The sequence below is a fragment of the Pygoscelis adeliae genome, unplaced genomic scaffold, assembly GCF_000699105.1.
Source record: "Pygoscelis adeliae isolate BGI_AS28 unplaced genomic scaffold, ASM69910v1 Scaffold22, whole genome shotgun sequence".
Lineage (NCBI taxonomy): Eukaryota > Metazoa > Chordata > Aves > Sphenisciformes > Spheniscidae > Pygoscelis > Pygoscelis adeliae.
Genome location: NW_008824350.1, coordinates 2,199,481 through 2,216,338, shown reverse-complemented (window position 1 = coordinate 2,216,338; position 16,858 = coordinate 2,199,481). Strand labels below are relative to the sequence as shown.

At 37.9% G+C, this 16,858-nt stretch overlaps 1 protein-coding gene across 2 annotated transcripts in view; it reads right to left on the bottom strand.

The window, feature by feature from the left end:
* The window catches only part of ZNF106 (zinc finger protein 106), a 35,986-nt gene extending 21,051 nt beyond the window's left edge, over positions 1-14,935 (bottom strand). For both annotated transcript variants that reach the window (XM_009319209.1, XM_009319210.1), the window contains exons 1-6: positions 14,854-14,935; positions 13,465-13,526; positions 7,750-7,947; positions 3,455-5,551; positions 2,011-2,635; positions 1,033-1,102 (exon numbers count right to left, since the gene is read on the bottom strand). In XM_009319209.1, coding sequence (XP_009317484.1) covers positions 1,033-1,102; positions 2,011-2,635; positions 3,455-5,551; positions 7,750-7,947; positions 13,465-13,526; positions 14,854-14,907 — 3,106 coding nt within the window. In that variant the 5' untranslated portion in view covers positions 14,908-14,935. The remainder of the gene's footprint in view (positions 1-1,032; positions 1,103-2,010; positions 2,636-3,454; positions 5,552-7,749; positions 7,948-13,464; positions 13,527-14,853) is intronic.
* Between the last annotated feature and the right edge of the window lie 1,923 nt (positions 14,936-16,858).

The window sequence follows — 16,858 nt, the reverse complement described above, 5'->3', positions numbered from 1 at the left end:
AAGAGCAAAAGTAAGAAAACTTGTGGGTTGAGATAAGAACAGTTTAATACTTGAAATAACAACAACAACAAAAATTGTAAGGGGGGGGAGAGAGTGAGAGAACACAGGGGAAAACAGGTGATGCAATTGCTCACCACCTGCTGACTGACACCCAGCCAGTCCTCGAGCAGCAATCGCTGCCCCCCGGCCAACTCCCCTCAGGTTATATACTGAGCACGACGTCATATGCCCAGTTTGGGTCAGCTGTCCTGGCTGTGCTCCCTCCCAGCTTCTTTTGCACCTCCTGTGCTGCAGAGTATGGGAAACTGAAAAGTCCTTGACTTAGTATAAACACTGCTTAGCAACAACTAAAACATCAGTGTGTTATCACATTATTCTCATGCTAAATCCAAAACACAGCACTATACCAACTACTAGGAAGAAAATTAACTCTGTCCCAGCAGAAACCAGGACAGCATGTTTGAGAAAGACCTGTCTAATGCCAGAATAAGAGTTTTCTTTCATCAGGAGCAGGAAGGAGTGAGGCATTCCACATTCACTTCCATTAAGGACAGGGAAGGAGGAGTCAAAAAATAAAAAATATTGACGGAGATGTCAAAAACAGAACACAGCCCATGTTATGCAGAGTACAAGTTTTCTGGTGAGACCACCCAGAAGTAGAAAGGGAAAGCTGCATGGCTGAATTAGAAGGGTGTGATGGGTGCTTCTCCCTTCAGAACTTCCATCCAAAGAGGCAACAAACCTCTCTTCCCTGAGCAGGGGAAAGCAAAGGTCCCATCTGTGCAACCAGGACCATGAACTACAGACAGAAAGAAGGCACAAAGCCTTCCCTTAGAAATAACTTCTGACAAATTAAGATGGGCCTCTTCAGAGAAGAATGTGTTGCATACCTGAGAGCAGTCCACCCTATGATCTTCAGTAAGAGCCCAAGAAGCACCAAAGTAACATTAAGGAACTACCATTTTAGCCAAGTCAAAATATTACTAGGTATTTACAACCTCTATATTAGATGCACGTAAGTATGATACTCACCTTTTTTACCTTTGATTTTTCTTCTCTTATTCTTTCTTTCTAGACTAGGGATTTCAGGAGAAGATCCCTCCTGCAAGTAAAATAATTTATTAACAAAAGTTACAAGAGCAATTTTGTCTAAATCAAAAAGTCAAAACTCCACCATCTTTTCAACGATTACTTGTACCCACAGAGAAGAATATACAATTAATTTCGCACATTCTTGTATAACTCGTCCTTCCCTCTGCCCTTTAAAGAGGGAGGGCAACAAAGTGAGTGCCATGTTTTCATCTCAGCTAGGAAGAAGTATTAAATAAGCTGACAGCCTTCTACTTGCTCAGATGTTTAAGACCACACTTGGGTCAGATTTTCTGCTCTACAGTTTTAGTTGAAGGTCTAGAGGATTAAATCAGTGAGGAATTAAAATTAATCGCTTCTGCATATAACAAAACCATTTTGAGGATTTTGATCAGAAACATTTTTTTTCCCCTTTGGGTAAGTCCAAGACAGGACAGCGAAACAAATTCAGACTTAAGGATATCATTTTAAGTATATAATTTTGTAAAAAGGGTTGTCTTTCCTTGCTTGACCACAAAACCAGGAACATCTAAGGAAAACAAATTTCTACTACAGTCTAGCTTCCATTTGTTTTGAAACACCAAGATCCTTGCTACAACACCAAGTACTTCCACGGGAAGTATTTTAATAGCTCTGGTTTACCAGCATAGCATGCCAGTTACCAAATAAAAATTAAAGAGCATTTGCCATTCCTACTAATTAAAAAAAGATTAAGCAGAAGTCCTACACTAAGGAGGCAGAAATGGAAAAGATTCTTAAAGAAAATTAAGTCAAACAAGCAAATTAGTTTGAGGCTATCAATGCATAAGACAATCAAATGGAGAAAGTCTTCCTTGCGGAGTTCATTCTAAGGTTGAATGACCATTGACAGGGAAAAAACATTTTTTAGTGCACCAAAGCTGGACAAAATTGCACACTTACTCCAGTTGCTCTTCGTTTCTTTCCAATTCCTTGGCTGTCATTCTGCTCAGTACCAGATGTGCAGCTACTGTCTGTAGCTGCATCTATGTTATTAGACACTGCAAGAAGTGAAGCATTATTTGAAGCTGGACAATTTTCTTCTGAGATTTCTAGTACATTTTGTTTTTCAAGAAGAGGTGTTCTTTTCTCTGAGCTCTCCTGGTCTTGTTTTGTGAGGCCTGTGACCTCAGAGGTGGCCTGTAGGCTGTGTCTCCTTCCACTAGTCTCAGTTCTTTCAGACATAAATGGTGACAAAGGAAGAGAAGATGTCTCCCGTTTCAAGTCAGCCTCAATGTCAGTGCTTGCCTCACACCCAGATGTTATGTGATGTGAGTGGCTGGCTGCAATTATTTGCCTTTGCCCACTTTCATTTATTTTGGCTTGTTCACTGAAGAAGCTATACGCAGAAGGATTTCTGTCTGCAATGACACTGCTTTCAGAAAAGCTACGTTTTCTGGTTGAGCCAGGCACTGCTAAGGAAATCCCTTCCCACTGGAATCCTTCCAGAGTAGACAGATCAGATTCTTCACCAAGTTCTAGACCCTCTTGCTCATTTTGAACAAGAGGCACCATTTCTATGCCAAACCTTTAACAAGATAAAAAGAAAAATAAATACACATGTAACAAGCCAGCTAAATCTAGAAAAAAGCCTCCCCCTTCCCCAAATGCACATTACTGCTTTAAGAGATCCGGCAACTCATTACACTGGTATTCTGTGCTTTCTGTCTCATCTGGCAATGGAATATCTTTTGTGTATCACAAAATCAGATTTAGTAGCTAAGAACTGACAGCATGATTTCCAAGTCAGAAATCATGTTGTTATAATGATTCCAAACCAAGTTTGGAATAAGCAAATATGACATCTTTTCAAGATGCTTCAAAAACTTCAGGTTTAAAGAAAGTTTCAAAAGTGAAGTATTATATAACTGCTTCCTCTAAACACAAAACCAAACTGCGTATCAGATTAAAAGATTAACAAAAGGAAGAGGGAGCATTTATTCTGCCTGCAGCAATGCAAGCATTTCTTGTACTCCTGAATAAATGAAGAAATAAGCAACTGTCACAGCACCGTTTACATCCCGATTGCATTTTTACATTCTTCCGCTTAGAACTTGAAAAGCAAATATATTGCTAGTGTCCATATTCAGATATTAAGCAACAATTATGAACTGATCAGAATCTTTTCTGAGCAGCAGACTACTATTACTTACCTATGAACAGACATCCACACAAGCAATCATAAAAACTCAAAGTTATTTGTATATGCAAAAGATCGTGGTATAGCAAGCTTCATTCTGAAGTCTTACTTTTAGGATTCTGGAATTCATTTCAGATTTGGAGAAAAACAACCCTTCCCCCTCAACACACACACACAGAGTCATGATTACATCTGAAAGTTACCAACCTTGGTAAACCTTTGCCAAGTTCCTGTTTCTTCTTGGTTACCTGCTGGATGACTTGATCCCAGTTTACATTTCGGCGAGAAGCACTAAGAATCTGCCTGAGGGTGGGTTTAAGCCCCGACTCCTTCTCAGTCTCACTTCTCCGATGGCCACTCACATTCCTAATGCGCCGTGCGTTATTGAGATTGGGCTCTGGAAGATGCGTCCCGACTTTGCTCTTCAGACTAATATGTCGTGTCAGGTCTCTTTGCAGAGAGGCAGGGAGGCCAAGTTTGCTTAAATCAGGAAGAAGGCCTAGTGACTGGCTTCCTCCTTTTTGCAGCTCATGATCTGAAGGATTTTCAAAACCTTCCATTTCAAAGTGATCATGTGACTTGACACGCTCTTCATCCCCTTCTCCATCCTGTGAGGAGGTTTTCAAATCCACATGCAAATGGTCCTGACTGCTTGATGGAGAAACTGTGGATTCCATCTGAAATGTAGAATCTTTTAGATCAGCAGAAGAAATATTTGAAGCAGCTGGCTTTTCATCATCTTCCTTTTCAGAGGTGGCAGGTTTACCTTCTGGAGTGTCACAGGGTAAACAAGGACTAACAGAAGAACCCAACTTTTCAACTTTTGCTTCTGACTTCTCACTTCCTGTTAAATCATCATCGCTCACATCTTCTAATGAATCTAGTCTGAACTCATTCTTTGGCAATGCTTTCCCAGTTTCTTCCCTATTCTGGTCACTTGTATCCTTGCAAGAGCTTAAGGGAGCGTTTTGCAAGGAACGGTTGGACTGAACATCTTTGGGGTTTTGTTCTGCTTCACTTAAGTTATTAACAGGCTCTCCGAGATTGCTAGCAAGCACATCTTTATTGTCTTGTAAGTTACCAGCACACGCACCATGCAGCTTTGATGAATAAGAGGAGAAACTGTTTGTTTCCAAGTTCAGTGCATTCAAATGATTCTGCTCTTTGCCACTAGTTGAAGATAACAGAAGCTTAATATTTTTTAAGAGACTGTTTGCGTCTTGCTTTGGGGAAGATAACTTCATATCTGTGATATTCAGAAGAGGGGATTTCAGTGGTGGCATCCTATTACTTCTGCCATCATCTTTGTCAGGCTTTTCAACACTGGAAGTGTCTTTCATTACCTTGCAAGAATCAAGGTGATATGAGGTTACATTAGAAGGGGAAGATGCTTCCCATTTTTTAAGTTTTGAAAGGCTAACATTGGCTTCACAAGTTTTTCCTTTCATTGAAGAATCAGTAAGAGGCATAAATACAGAATCCATTTTATCTGGAGTTTTAGAAACATTATCTTCAGACTGTGGTTGCTGCTCTGCAGCTTTCTGGGATGGGTAAGGAGTCCAGCGATACATTTTATCTCTGGAAGGATTGCCACTTTTTCCATTGGCTCTGGAAGTTTTGCTTTCTAGTTGCTTCGATGTACCAAAATCCAATGCCCCCTCAGAAGGAAGTTTATCACTAGTAAAATCAAGCAAGTCACTCCTATTTTTTCGATCTCTGTATGGTGGAACTTCAGTGTCTTTCTCCTGCCGCTGCCATGCATATCTTTCCTTATTATATTTAATTGGTTCTACTGAGTATGTCTCTCCTGAGCTTCCAAAATTCCAGCCATTTGCACCATGAGGACTAGATTTCCAGTTTCCTCCATAACTCTTCAAATTCCAGCTAGAAAAATGACCTGTTCCTTCTGAGTGCCAAGTAGAATTTCTCTCCCTAGCACTGTGATGCCAATTTGATGTTCCTCCTCCCCGCCCATTTGGATGCCAAACATTTCCAGAATTCCCATAGTTATGCCGATTTGAAGACCTTCCTGAAACATTTTGGTGCCACCCAGAGCGTCCCCTTGGGCCACCTGAATGCCTGTTTATATTAAGGTTCCTCTGAGAGTGTGAAAATTTGCCTTGTCTAGGACTAATATAATCATCCTTTTCCCACTTCCAGTCCCTTTGTAATGCGTTATGATGATGCCACGATGACTGATCATAAGCTTCTCTTTCTTTGTAAGTAGTTCTTTCTTCTCGCCTTCTCTGTGTTCTCCTATCATCACATTCTAATTCTTGGTTTGCACAGCTTGGTTCAGCTTGCCTACAAAACAATTGAGAAAAACCTACATTCTGATGCCGTTCCACTGAAATCCAACAGCACACAAGCCTCATGCATTTTATTTGCACTGGGAAGAAAAGTTGTTTTTTTTTTTAATAAAAAGAAACGGAGAACTTATTTAGCTGCCTTACTCTTCAGGCTTCTGTAGTGTTTGACCTTCAAAACTAACGTTGTACCTTTACTTAAATATGATATTTCAAAACTGTTCTTACAAGAACAACTGATTTGGTGCAAGGGCAGTTCAATAGACTAATTCTTAAATATTTCTGTTTAACTCGGAAGAGAATATTCCTTTCTCTTTACTAGTTATTGGACTAATAAGAAACAAACAAAAAGAAAGCTTTGTTTTGTTGTATAATCTTTGTAATTTGAGTAATGTTGATAGACAAAAAATTCATCAGTAGTGAGATTATTTTTTCTGAACACTATTCTGTTGGTGTTAGATGGTGTAACTAGAGTGAATCAATACAAAATAGAAGGAAAGTTAGGCTGAGAAAAGCAGTTATTCTACTTACTGGAGGAAACAATTGATATCCTGTCTCAGTTTATAAAGCTTAAGTTAAAACACAGATGTAAAACATCCACAGAAGTTGTACTTCACTTACAAAAATATTTTTGTCTTGTTTTAACCAGACTTGAACAATCCACAGCATGCAATGCTGAGTCTGTATGAGCACGATCTACTGCCCTTTGGATAGTACTTGTAGTTGGCAACTTATCATGAACACGTGGTAAATTATCACATGTACATTTAGAGATAAATGCTACAACACTGACAGCTATTCCCAGGGTTAGCAGTCTAAATGTTCTAAGTATTCCAAAAACTGATTACAGAAATGCTTCTTTCTGACATTACATGAATACATTCATTCTAGATCCCTGGACAAGCACGACAGGAAACTTTCACGCTACTGCTCAGAAACAATTGATTTGAGTAAACTGAAAATTCATATTGTACCACCCTTTAAGTTTTCAACACATTCCAGTTTTGCTAAAAGATGCACAAATAATTACTCCTCTCTAATGGGAAATGGGCTACTGCATAAGATAAAGTGAGCTCTAAGACAAGAATTCAAAGAAACGATGTCTAAGTGATACTGTAAGTTCTAGGAGCTGACTCAACTGGATTATGATCTAATGGAAACAATTTTGCAGTATTAGTAATTTAATCCATGTACTTTCTTCCCCCCCCCCCTCCAAACTGGCATCCAGCAAAGAGATTTTCTAAGATTTTAGTTGCCTCAGAATACCACTGTACTGACAGCATTACTCCCTTACCATAAAACCAGGAAAAGTGACATAGTTGCTACCTACATTGACCAATATGAAAACATGACCATCGTGCAGTACATACTAGGAACACCCTAGTATGACAGAATGGTGTCAAAACCAAATAATCTCCACAGATTTGTGCACTTGGAGACACTAACTGAAATTTCTAACCACAGCAAGCAAAAGCTTCTTTCAAAAATCATATGCCCGTTTAATACCATCGTCATGCCATAAATCTATTCAAACAATATATTCCCAACTGGAACATCGTATTGGCAATGCACACTTGCAGAATCACATGGAAGATAAAAGGCAATACTTATTACTCTCTGCAGCCTTCTATTTCATGGTGAGCCACTAGAATTATGTTTAGCTAATGGTAAGCAGTAAGATAAAACAGGTAAGAAATTTCATTCAAGGATTATGTGATTTCAGTGTGACATTGACAGAACAAGCCAATTCATTTTAAAAAGTCAGATTAAAGTTTTATGACAAAGCATGTTTAGCAACAGTTTCTAAAATGCCACGTTCCTATAGACAGCTCCCACCCCAAACAGTATTAGCACTACTGTCACATTTATTAAGCCTTTCAGTTGAATGGGTATCAATTATTAAAATAAAAACATTAGGGATCTCAAAACACAAGATTCCACACTGGGGACTCTTTTTATCCATAATGGAGAATAGTTTTATTCCTTACTAGTAGTAGATCAACAGAACAAGAACATTCAGCAGAATCACATTTACATGTTAAAACTACAATATCCACATAGGTCTCTTGGCTTGTTCTCATTAACAAGTACACTAGCTACAGGCAGTTTACGTTTCATAAACACCTAAGCCTTAGGAGCGTATCCCAGCTGTGTTAGAAGCAATTCTATCACCTAAGAGGAGAAAGGAAAACTCACCGGTTCCGTTCCTTCCTTTGCTTGATTAGTTGAACGAGTTCTTTGTCAAGGTATTCTTCTTCTGCCTCTTCTTTCTCTTCCTCTTTTCTGTCATGGGCATCAACATTGTCTTTGTGCAGCTGGCTGGAGATGTGCTTGGCATATGCTGACAAACCCACCAGTGTCACCCTGCACACCCGGCATTCATGATTGCTGTCCCTAGGAAGAGAGGCAGAGGGTGGACTTTCAGCTCTGCCAACAGGCATGGCAGGTATCTCTGGCCTTACTTTGTTTCCTCTGAATGTGCTTGCGTTCAAGGCAGCTAGGTTTTGCTCGGGATATTTAAGTTACTTGAATTCTTTGGCTTTTTCTTTCAAGGTCTATTTTTTTGATGGTCAGTTTTTAAAAGATTTTTTTCCAACAATCAAGAGGTAAAAGACTTGGTAATAAAGCTGCGTTAACTGGGAGGAGGAATTCTTCTTGAATTGTTGTACTCAAAATCTTTTCAGAGGAAACATAGTGAGCGAGGAGGCAGAGTGGAAGGCTTACAGAGCTAGCAGGAGCTGCTCTGAAGCCCATCCATGGTGCCAGCTGCACTGGGGAAGCCTGGTGACAGCTTCTACATTTAATCCTTGCCTTGAGCCTTCCCCCAGTGAAATTTAGAAAAGGGAGGAGGCAGTACATGGATACAGCCAATCCTGATACAACATAACCTAAACTGGGACAGCTGAGACTGCTGCCTGGAATCCAAAGACTCCACAGCACAGCGAGTGATGGGAGGGTGTCTTCAGTTCACTGTACTTTATTTGGTTCAAGTGTGCATGAGGTCTGCTTTCTACTTTGGAGGACTTATCTTAAAAAATACAGAAATTATTTCAGCTGGAGGAAGTTGACAGCTGTGTCAGACAAACGGCTTTACTCATGTTTCAGTGAATACTGGATTAAGGTTACAACATTTTTTTTCTTCTTTTTTTTCTTTTTTTTTTTATTACGAAATTCAGATTTCTAAAAATACCTTATTTGTTCTCCTGACAAATCCTTTCAGTACTCCACCGTTAAGGAAATACATTGTTAATAATAAACCTAAACAAGGAAAATATGTTCACCAGTTAAAAAAAGTCAGAAAAAACTTAATGAGAGCATAGTCCACTGCAAATAACTCGGCGGGACCAAGTTGGGACTTATTGCCAGCTTCCACAATGCCTTCTTCAATTCTACCATTTAATTCATAAAAGCAGATCTGCATATCCCCATGGCACACTTGAGACCAAAGTCTTGTAACAGTAGCATTATAATACCAACACACAGTTCATGACTGGGGTCAAAAAAATGGGATCCACAAAGGAAAAAGACAAACACGAATCCTTGGTTTTTTAGAGAAAAGTTAAAAATAAAATGAGAAAAAGATCAAAAGATGCACTTTCACTCAAGATATTAAGCCAACATCCTTATCGGAGTGGTTAATGGAGTGTCAGCAGCTATGTTTTATTTATCCTGGAAATCTGTGGTTTTCCTTCTAACATAGTTGAGATATTTAACCAATGCAGTCATTCAGGCACAGCTAGAGAGCGTTTTATTTTAAATAGACTAATTCACAAAAGTTACACTTTTTACATTTAATTATTTAGCCTAACTAATTTCAGATGAAACATTTGGATAAATTTAATTTACAAAGTCTGTAGCTTACAAATTTGTCTGTGTTTTCCAGAGAGGGGTGTACTTCATTTTGCACACTTCACACTCACTAATAAATATTGAAAGCCCAGATACTATATATTGTACTTTGGGCTATCTCATTAACCCAATAAAGATAACGAAATACAATCAGTAAATTTTACTAATGCCGTCGGAAGAATCCTCTCCACACTCATAAATGGCACAGCTATGCATTGCTAATAAGACTTATTTTTAACTTAGGTCATCACACAAGACAAACTGCAAATAGAAAGTTGGCTTCTTGCTGAAAAAGGTGCTGCTCTTACACAACATTCCACTTCAATCGTAAGGACACTTCAATGTGAAACATACCTCCGTAGTACCAGTTAGGTTTTAGAGAACAATCCAAATCCTTCATAAGACCCATGTTTCAATTCTTTCGTAAAACTTTTGTCACCCTCATTTATACACTAACTAAATAAACGCAGAGTTTTACTAACTTCATGCAAAGCCAGTGAATCAGTGGTTGGCCTAAGGACAAAGAACCTGTTTCTATCACTTCTAACTTGTGAGTTACTAATTACAAAGCTGTGGTTCTTGTATCAACTGATAGTCTGGAAAGAAAAGATTCAAGTGGGTTATGACTAGACTTATCTGTCCTGCTTTTAATCTATATGAACCTTAAGATAAAACAACTCTATTTTTTCCTATATGAACAACTGCTTTAATTGAAGATGAATTGGCTAGGAGTTCAGATAGTTACACTTAAGGGATTTTAGATTTCCTTCAGTTCTTTCCTTCCTCTACCCCCATTAACATCAGCCAGAACTGGCCACACTCCACGACACACACTGATCATGTCTACACATTTCCCTACCATACAGGAACACCACACAATCTTACAAAAGCAGTTCGAAATAAAGATGACAGAAGTATTCTCAGTATGAAAACATCCAAGAGCTTTATTTACTGGATGTGTACTTCAGATGGCAGACTCAACATCCCTCATACAAGAGCATGATTTCACTTTCAATTAAAAAAAAAAACCCACAAAAAAACCACCAAAACAAAAAACACTAAAGCTTTGTACTTGACATCCAATACTCCTTACCTATCACATGGAGTAAGACTTCAAGAAAAGAAGAGCCTTAAAATGTTTCAGAAAATTATTCTAGCCCTTGAGATTACTAAGTTAACTTTAAAAGGAGAAAAGTGTGAACCAATGTGTGCATTTCTACAGGAAGTCTAAAAAGTGACTTCTAGTTGGATGTTAAATTTGAAGGTAGTAAGATGCTGATACTACACACTTTGATGGTGTTATCCTCTGTTACACAATTCAGCCGCACTCACAAGGCTGTTGCTTGTGCTTCACATTTTCTACTTGGAGCACCTTTTGCTTTACAAGGCTGTAAGACTCCTAAAAGACTTCTACTAAACTTAAATGGAAGGAAGGAGAGGCACAGGGGAACAGAACAAGGCTGCTGCTGCACAGTGAAAAATGAAGTTCATAATTCATTTTGAAAACAAACATCTTCCATGCATTCTTCTGAAAGAAGTAATGAAGACAGCTACCATAATAATAGAAAATGTAATGCTGATGAAACAAATTTAATCTAATTTCATTCTTATGGAAACGGAAAACCAAGAATTGTCAGATCACTTGCAAGCCACTGTGGACACAATATATAACTTCTAGAAATTACTGTTACCTTCAAGAGTCATAAACTAAAAAAATATTAACTTAGAAGGCCAGAAATAAGATGCCAAAATATGTAAAATTTTAAGCTGTAATCCTCACCACTTTCTGCGGTGAGGATCTAGTGGTGAGGATCTCAGAATCATTGTCAGAAGACAACAGTCCAGAATAGAAATGCTCTACAAGTTAGCTGACCAGAAGTCCTAAATCAGTGTCTAGTGCTGAGGTTTCTGAGCAACCCCTTCCCAGCTGTTCAGTAACAGAACAAATCCTTCTAACCCGTTATGAATAGCATAATGCGCTTGATTCCAGGCACATTTTCAGAATGTTCCTAGCTCCCACAACCCAGTTGTGTGGGGCACTGCAGAGAAGAAAACAAAATTATTTGGGTTTTTTTGTTTTTGTTTTATTCTCTTTTAAGTAAGTAGCCAAATTCAGAACACAAAAACCCCAAACAAACAAGAAACGTAGGGCTGAGCAAGGGATAGCAATGGCAGGGGAAAAAAAATGAGGGTGGGGAATGTGAGGAATTTATCATTTTTATGCCCTCCATATTTACTACAAAGCAATTTTTATTTGAAAAAATGAAATAGCTTCCAAGATGATGTTTTGTACATTTTCTCAATGTGACAACTTTGTTAATCCAGACAAGTTGAAGATTTTCTGAATCCCACTAAAACAAATTTCATTTCAAGAGGGAGAGATTATTTAATTTTCTTTCCAACATATTTCAACACTTTGATAGTCCACACAGGCCCTGCCTAAAGACAGGCTGACGACGGAGATTCTGAAGACAGAAGCCCTTTTCCCAGTTTACTGACCTGTTTGTGAAGCCCCAGACAAATTAATCAAATATTAAATGGAAGTAGAAATCAGACAACAGAGGTTATTTACTGACAGTTAACATGCACTTCAAGGTACGCACTATGTTTTGACTTGTCGTCCTGCAATAAGGGTTATTTTCTATTTTAGAGAGACAATTTGAACTGTTAGCAGATATAAGTGGGCATACACATATGCTACAGATTTTCCGGAAGTCTTAACCTAAAAACATATTAGGTTGCTGATTTAGACAAACTACAGCAATACTTAGCAATTATACACAACAGTAGTATAAAATACTATACAGCTGGCTCAAACAAATGTCTTCAGCTGTGGCACATATGTAATACAATCTCGTACTCCAAACATGGACACTTTTCTGCAGCTGTATGTATGCTTTGTATATAAAAAGTTACCGAAGAGAAATAAATTGCAAACCTCCTCTAGTCTTGAAACGTTATAAAACTGAACAGTTTAAGAGTTTTACTATAATTCAATATGGCACAACTTAACTACACTGGCAATAGTATCTATCACAATATAGATCAGATTCTTAATTTCACTCAGCCTTTCTTGAATAGTTAACTCTTTAAACAAGGGGCCCAGAGTCCTAACAGGTACTCTCACCTTACACAAAACAGCAGAATAAAAGCTACATGAACGAAAAACTAGCGTGCGAACAGAAACAGTCTACAATTTTTCTTGCCTGGATATAAGATAGATGTTCTGACAAAACGGATCTCCCACACCTCAGAGCTGAAAGAAGATCACTTGTTAGTCCTTTAAAAGGTGTGTAAAAGAAACTTGTCATTTCCATATAAAGTTTGTGCTGCGAGATGATTAAAAATTAGTCTGTAGGTCAAATATTTAAGTGCAGACTATCTAATCTCTCTGGCTACCTCAAAACCCATATACCCGAAAGCACTTTTAAGTGCACTCTGGTTATACTCTGATTCCATATTATCAGAATGATATTTGAATACCCCTTAACTCCCTCTTCCTGCTTTCCAAAGGTTGCAAATAAAACCAAGGAAACCAGAAGGAAAACACCATCCACCATGGTTAGGTCCCTTAACCAAACAACTGGACCAGGGTGGCGGAGGACAAAGCAGTCACTCAAACAGATGCAGACTTTACATCCAAGATATCAGTCTTCTCATAGTGGTTTAAAAGATCAACAGTTGCTTCTACAGCATTGAAAACTTTTAGAAAACATTTTAAAAAGGAAAATTCCAGTGTTCATAATTCTGCCAAAGGCAGAATTCTAGTGCTTCCAAGAAACCAAGCATGAAACTGCCAAGACCTAAAAAACATGGGTTTTAATTTTATTTCACTGCAGTCCAAGAAACACAGGAGAGCTTTCTTCCACATCATTGTTTTCCTCCTGAGTTTTCAACATTAAGAGAACATGTTCATTGCCAGCTTTATCACAAGGCATACAACTAAGTGATACATAAAAATAAATTGTGTGATTCAGCTTGTAGGGGAAATAGGACATGAGTTCTTCCAGAGAGTGACATACAAACTGCACAGAGAGGAAGGATGCAAGATTGTTCTCATACCTTCCCTTCAGGTTTTCAAGTTCTCTGTGGTGAAGCATGCTTCTCATGTGTTCTTCCATCTCCTTCAACATGGGGGAAAAAAGTAAAATTAGTCAAAACAAAACGGTGTATCACATTTGAAAAGCTCACTGTTGAGAACTCTCCTGCCTTGCAGGAAGGTGTACTCTACTCCTGTAGGGCTGTAGCAGTTGCCATTCCCATTTCTGTGACCATGACAGCACAAGTAGCCACACTCTCAGGAAGTCATATAACATTACCTTTCCTGAGGAAGGACACGCAGGAGTCATTAGAATTCAACATAAGGGAAGCAGAATTCCAGGAGAAAGACAAACAGGAGTGCATGTAGCAAAGCTTATTAGACTGATTTTTGACAAATTACTATTGATCATAATTTTTATTAAAAGACTCATTGATACCACTCTCCAGAACCACAGTACTTAAAACACTGTTTTCCTGTGCAATCTGAGCAGTTTCTCTGTATTGTATTATGACACAGCTGTAATTTCATCATCACATACTATTTTACTCTGCCAGATGCACTTCAGAAACTGAGATGTACATAACACGTCAGTTTGTTGTTTACAGCAACCTTTATCCGTGAACTGCAGTGGTAGTATAATTAATCGCTATTGAAAGAGAGCTGCTGGAAGACAAAGAATGTTCATAATTCAGTGAAAGGAAGCAGTTCAGAAGATTTAACTTTCTCTTGGTGTTTGAGCCAAAGTGTTTGGAAATCTTCAAAGAACAGATACTAATCCCTATCCTTCTTTAGTCCTTGAAATCCCATCCACAAAGGGAAGGCAACATCTTCAACCTTGAAGAGTTGCATGAATTAATACATTGGCATTTGCAAGGTATCCATGTGCCATGTGGCTAAGCAATATACGAAGGCCCATAAAGAAACACTCGGTTTCAGTGCAGGCTTTGCATGATATGCAGTACACAGAAGATACGCACCAAATTGACACATTAATGAAAATGCATGCTGTGCTGCGTAATTCCACATTCTCCTTCCATACAGAAACACAGACCTCCCAAAAGGAATAACAAAAGTCATGTATTACAGTATTCTTAACATAGCACAATTTATAGCCAAATGTTTCAATGCTTTCCACTTTATTATCTTTATACAACATAAAAAACTCAAGGACCTCAATATTTTTAACATTCAGAATCAAGCATACTGCACAGCTCATTTCAAGAAAGATACTCTAAAGCACATGCAAATATATTATTTGATTTGTGATAGACCTAGATCAATAATATTCCTGTTAGAGGCACAAATCCTCATACTTCGCACAATTTTAAAATGGAAGCATTTCTTAGACACGTCATATTAGTATCTTCATATTAGTATCTATCGATAGATGTAAAGCATTAATTATTTACCTTTTTTGAGTTGTACAAGATGTGACATAATATGCATTTTCGTTCTCGAACCATGCTTATTACTCTGGAAAGATCTTATCCCATACCTGCAAATAAAAATAATTTTAAAAGAACCAACATTCAGGATTACTTTTTTTTTTTCATTAATCTGTTTTAGTAAGGAAAGTAAATATAAGTTCTATTCATTAAAACACTTGCACTGAGTTTCCTTAAGAGAATACATACCTCTTGTGCATAGTTAATATTCTTCAAAAAAAGATAAGGTAGTTTTGAATAGTCATCTAAAACAGCTATAATAAAAAGTAGCTTTCCCTTTCTTTCATTTTGTTCCTTGTCCTCCAAGACATGGCACTCATTCTACAAGCAAACAGAGATCTGTAGGAATCCCCTCAGCTACTCAAATCAGATTAACACAACACTTTTCAACTAGGATGATGAGAGGGAGATAAGTAATTGGGGAAATGAAGCAGGGCAAACTCAGATCTTTATTTTGGCACACAGGGCAGCTCAAATATGATATTTAAGGCCCTAGGAAAATGAAACTAAGGCCATTCATGACATCAAAGACCATCAGTCTTCAAGGTTTATCAGTCCATTTATTCACCATAAAATAAAGCCTAAAGTGATTTAAATTCGGTATTTTTCTCATTAACCTCCGTAAGAACTATACAAATGCATGTACTGAAATACTCAATTTAGACAGCATTTTAAGATACACTCTGTAACACCATGTTCAACATGGGCACCTTATGTATTTGAATCATTAATAAAAGCTATTGATTTTCATTAGTTATTCCCAATGGTACAAGACTATTCAAAACTGCACCACAATATTAAACATTTTAACACTGATCTGCTTAAGACTTGCATGTACACAAATGAAAGCAGCAGCAGGTCAAATTAAATGCCCTATGTATTTTATCATAATGTTTAATTCATAAGGAGAGCAATTACATTAGAGAGGTACGTAACAGTCTAGGTTATAATACAAAGACAGACATGTCTGCGTAAGTAACAGTGTATAATCTTTGTCCTTTTCTTTCTCTTAAGAGACGCTAAAATGCAGAATGATCAAGCATTATAGTAATTTTTTTATTGACTTGGCAGAGGCAGCGCCCCACCCTAAAGTGGAAAGAAATGTATCTTTTTACTACTAGGCATTTTTATATCTCCACACAAAAAGCAAAGCTTGGAAGGATTTGTCTATCTTAAATTAGTCAACATCAGAGCTAATTTAGCTAATACCATCAAACTCAACCTAAAAAGAGCCTTCTTCAACAGCTCATCTCCACAGCTTACCCTACAAATTTAATTCTAACTATTTACCATCAACCTTCTGTATAAGGGGCATCAAACCCTCTGAATGTGATACTGACTAGAAGCTGTGAGCAAAGGGCAAGAACCGGATTTTTACCAAATTCAGATTACCTAGAGTTAAAGCAGCTCTGACATTCAGTGGTACTGTACAACTGTAAACAAAAATAAGCATGTAAAACCACACCCACTCTAATTCCAAAATGTGGTTCTTTGACAAATAACTCTTTTCCTCCAGATTTGCATGTCCATTTACAGTTAATGTATGCACCAGCATCTGTCCAGCTTAAAGGGGAAGGAACTGAGAGTTACAATAGCCCTTTCACCTTTAGACAACAGAGAAAGCAGTTTCCTCCCTAAAAAAAATACACATCGTTATACCAAAATAAACACACTTAAAACAACAGGAGATTCAGTCATCATCTTACGTTCCCTATCCAGCATTCCTACGGTGCCATTCTTGATCTCATTGAAATACCTGGTAGTGTTTAAAAATACATTATCTAGCTTTATCACATGGGCACCTGATGCACTCGAATCATTAGTAACAGCTGTTGATTTCGACAAATCACTCCCAAAAAAGGTGTAAGATCATTCAGAACTTTGCACCAGCCTAGGTCATGTAGAACATGCATATAAATTCACATGATATCAGTGATGGGCATGCAAAAGCACCTGCCTTCATGGAAGG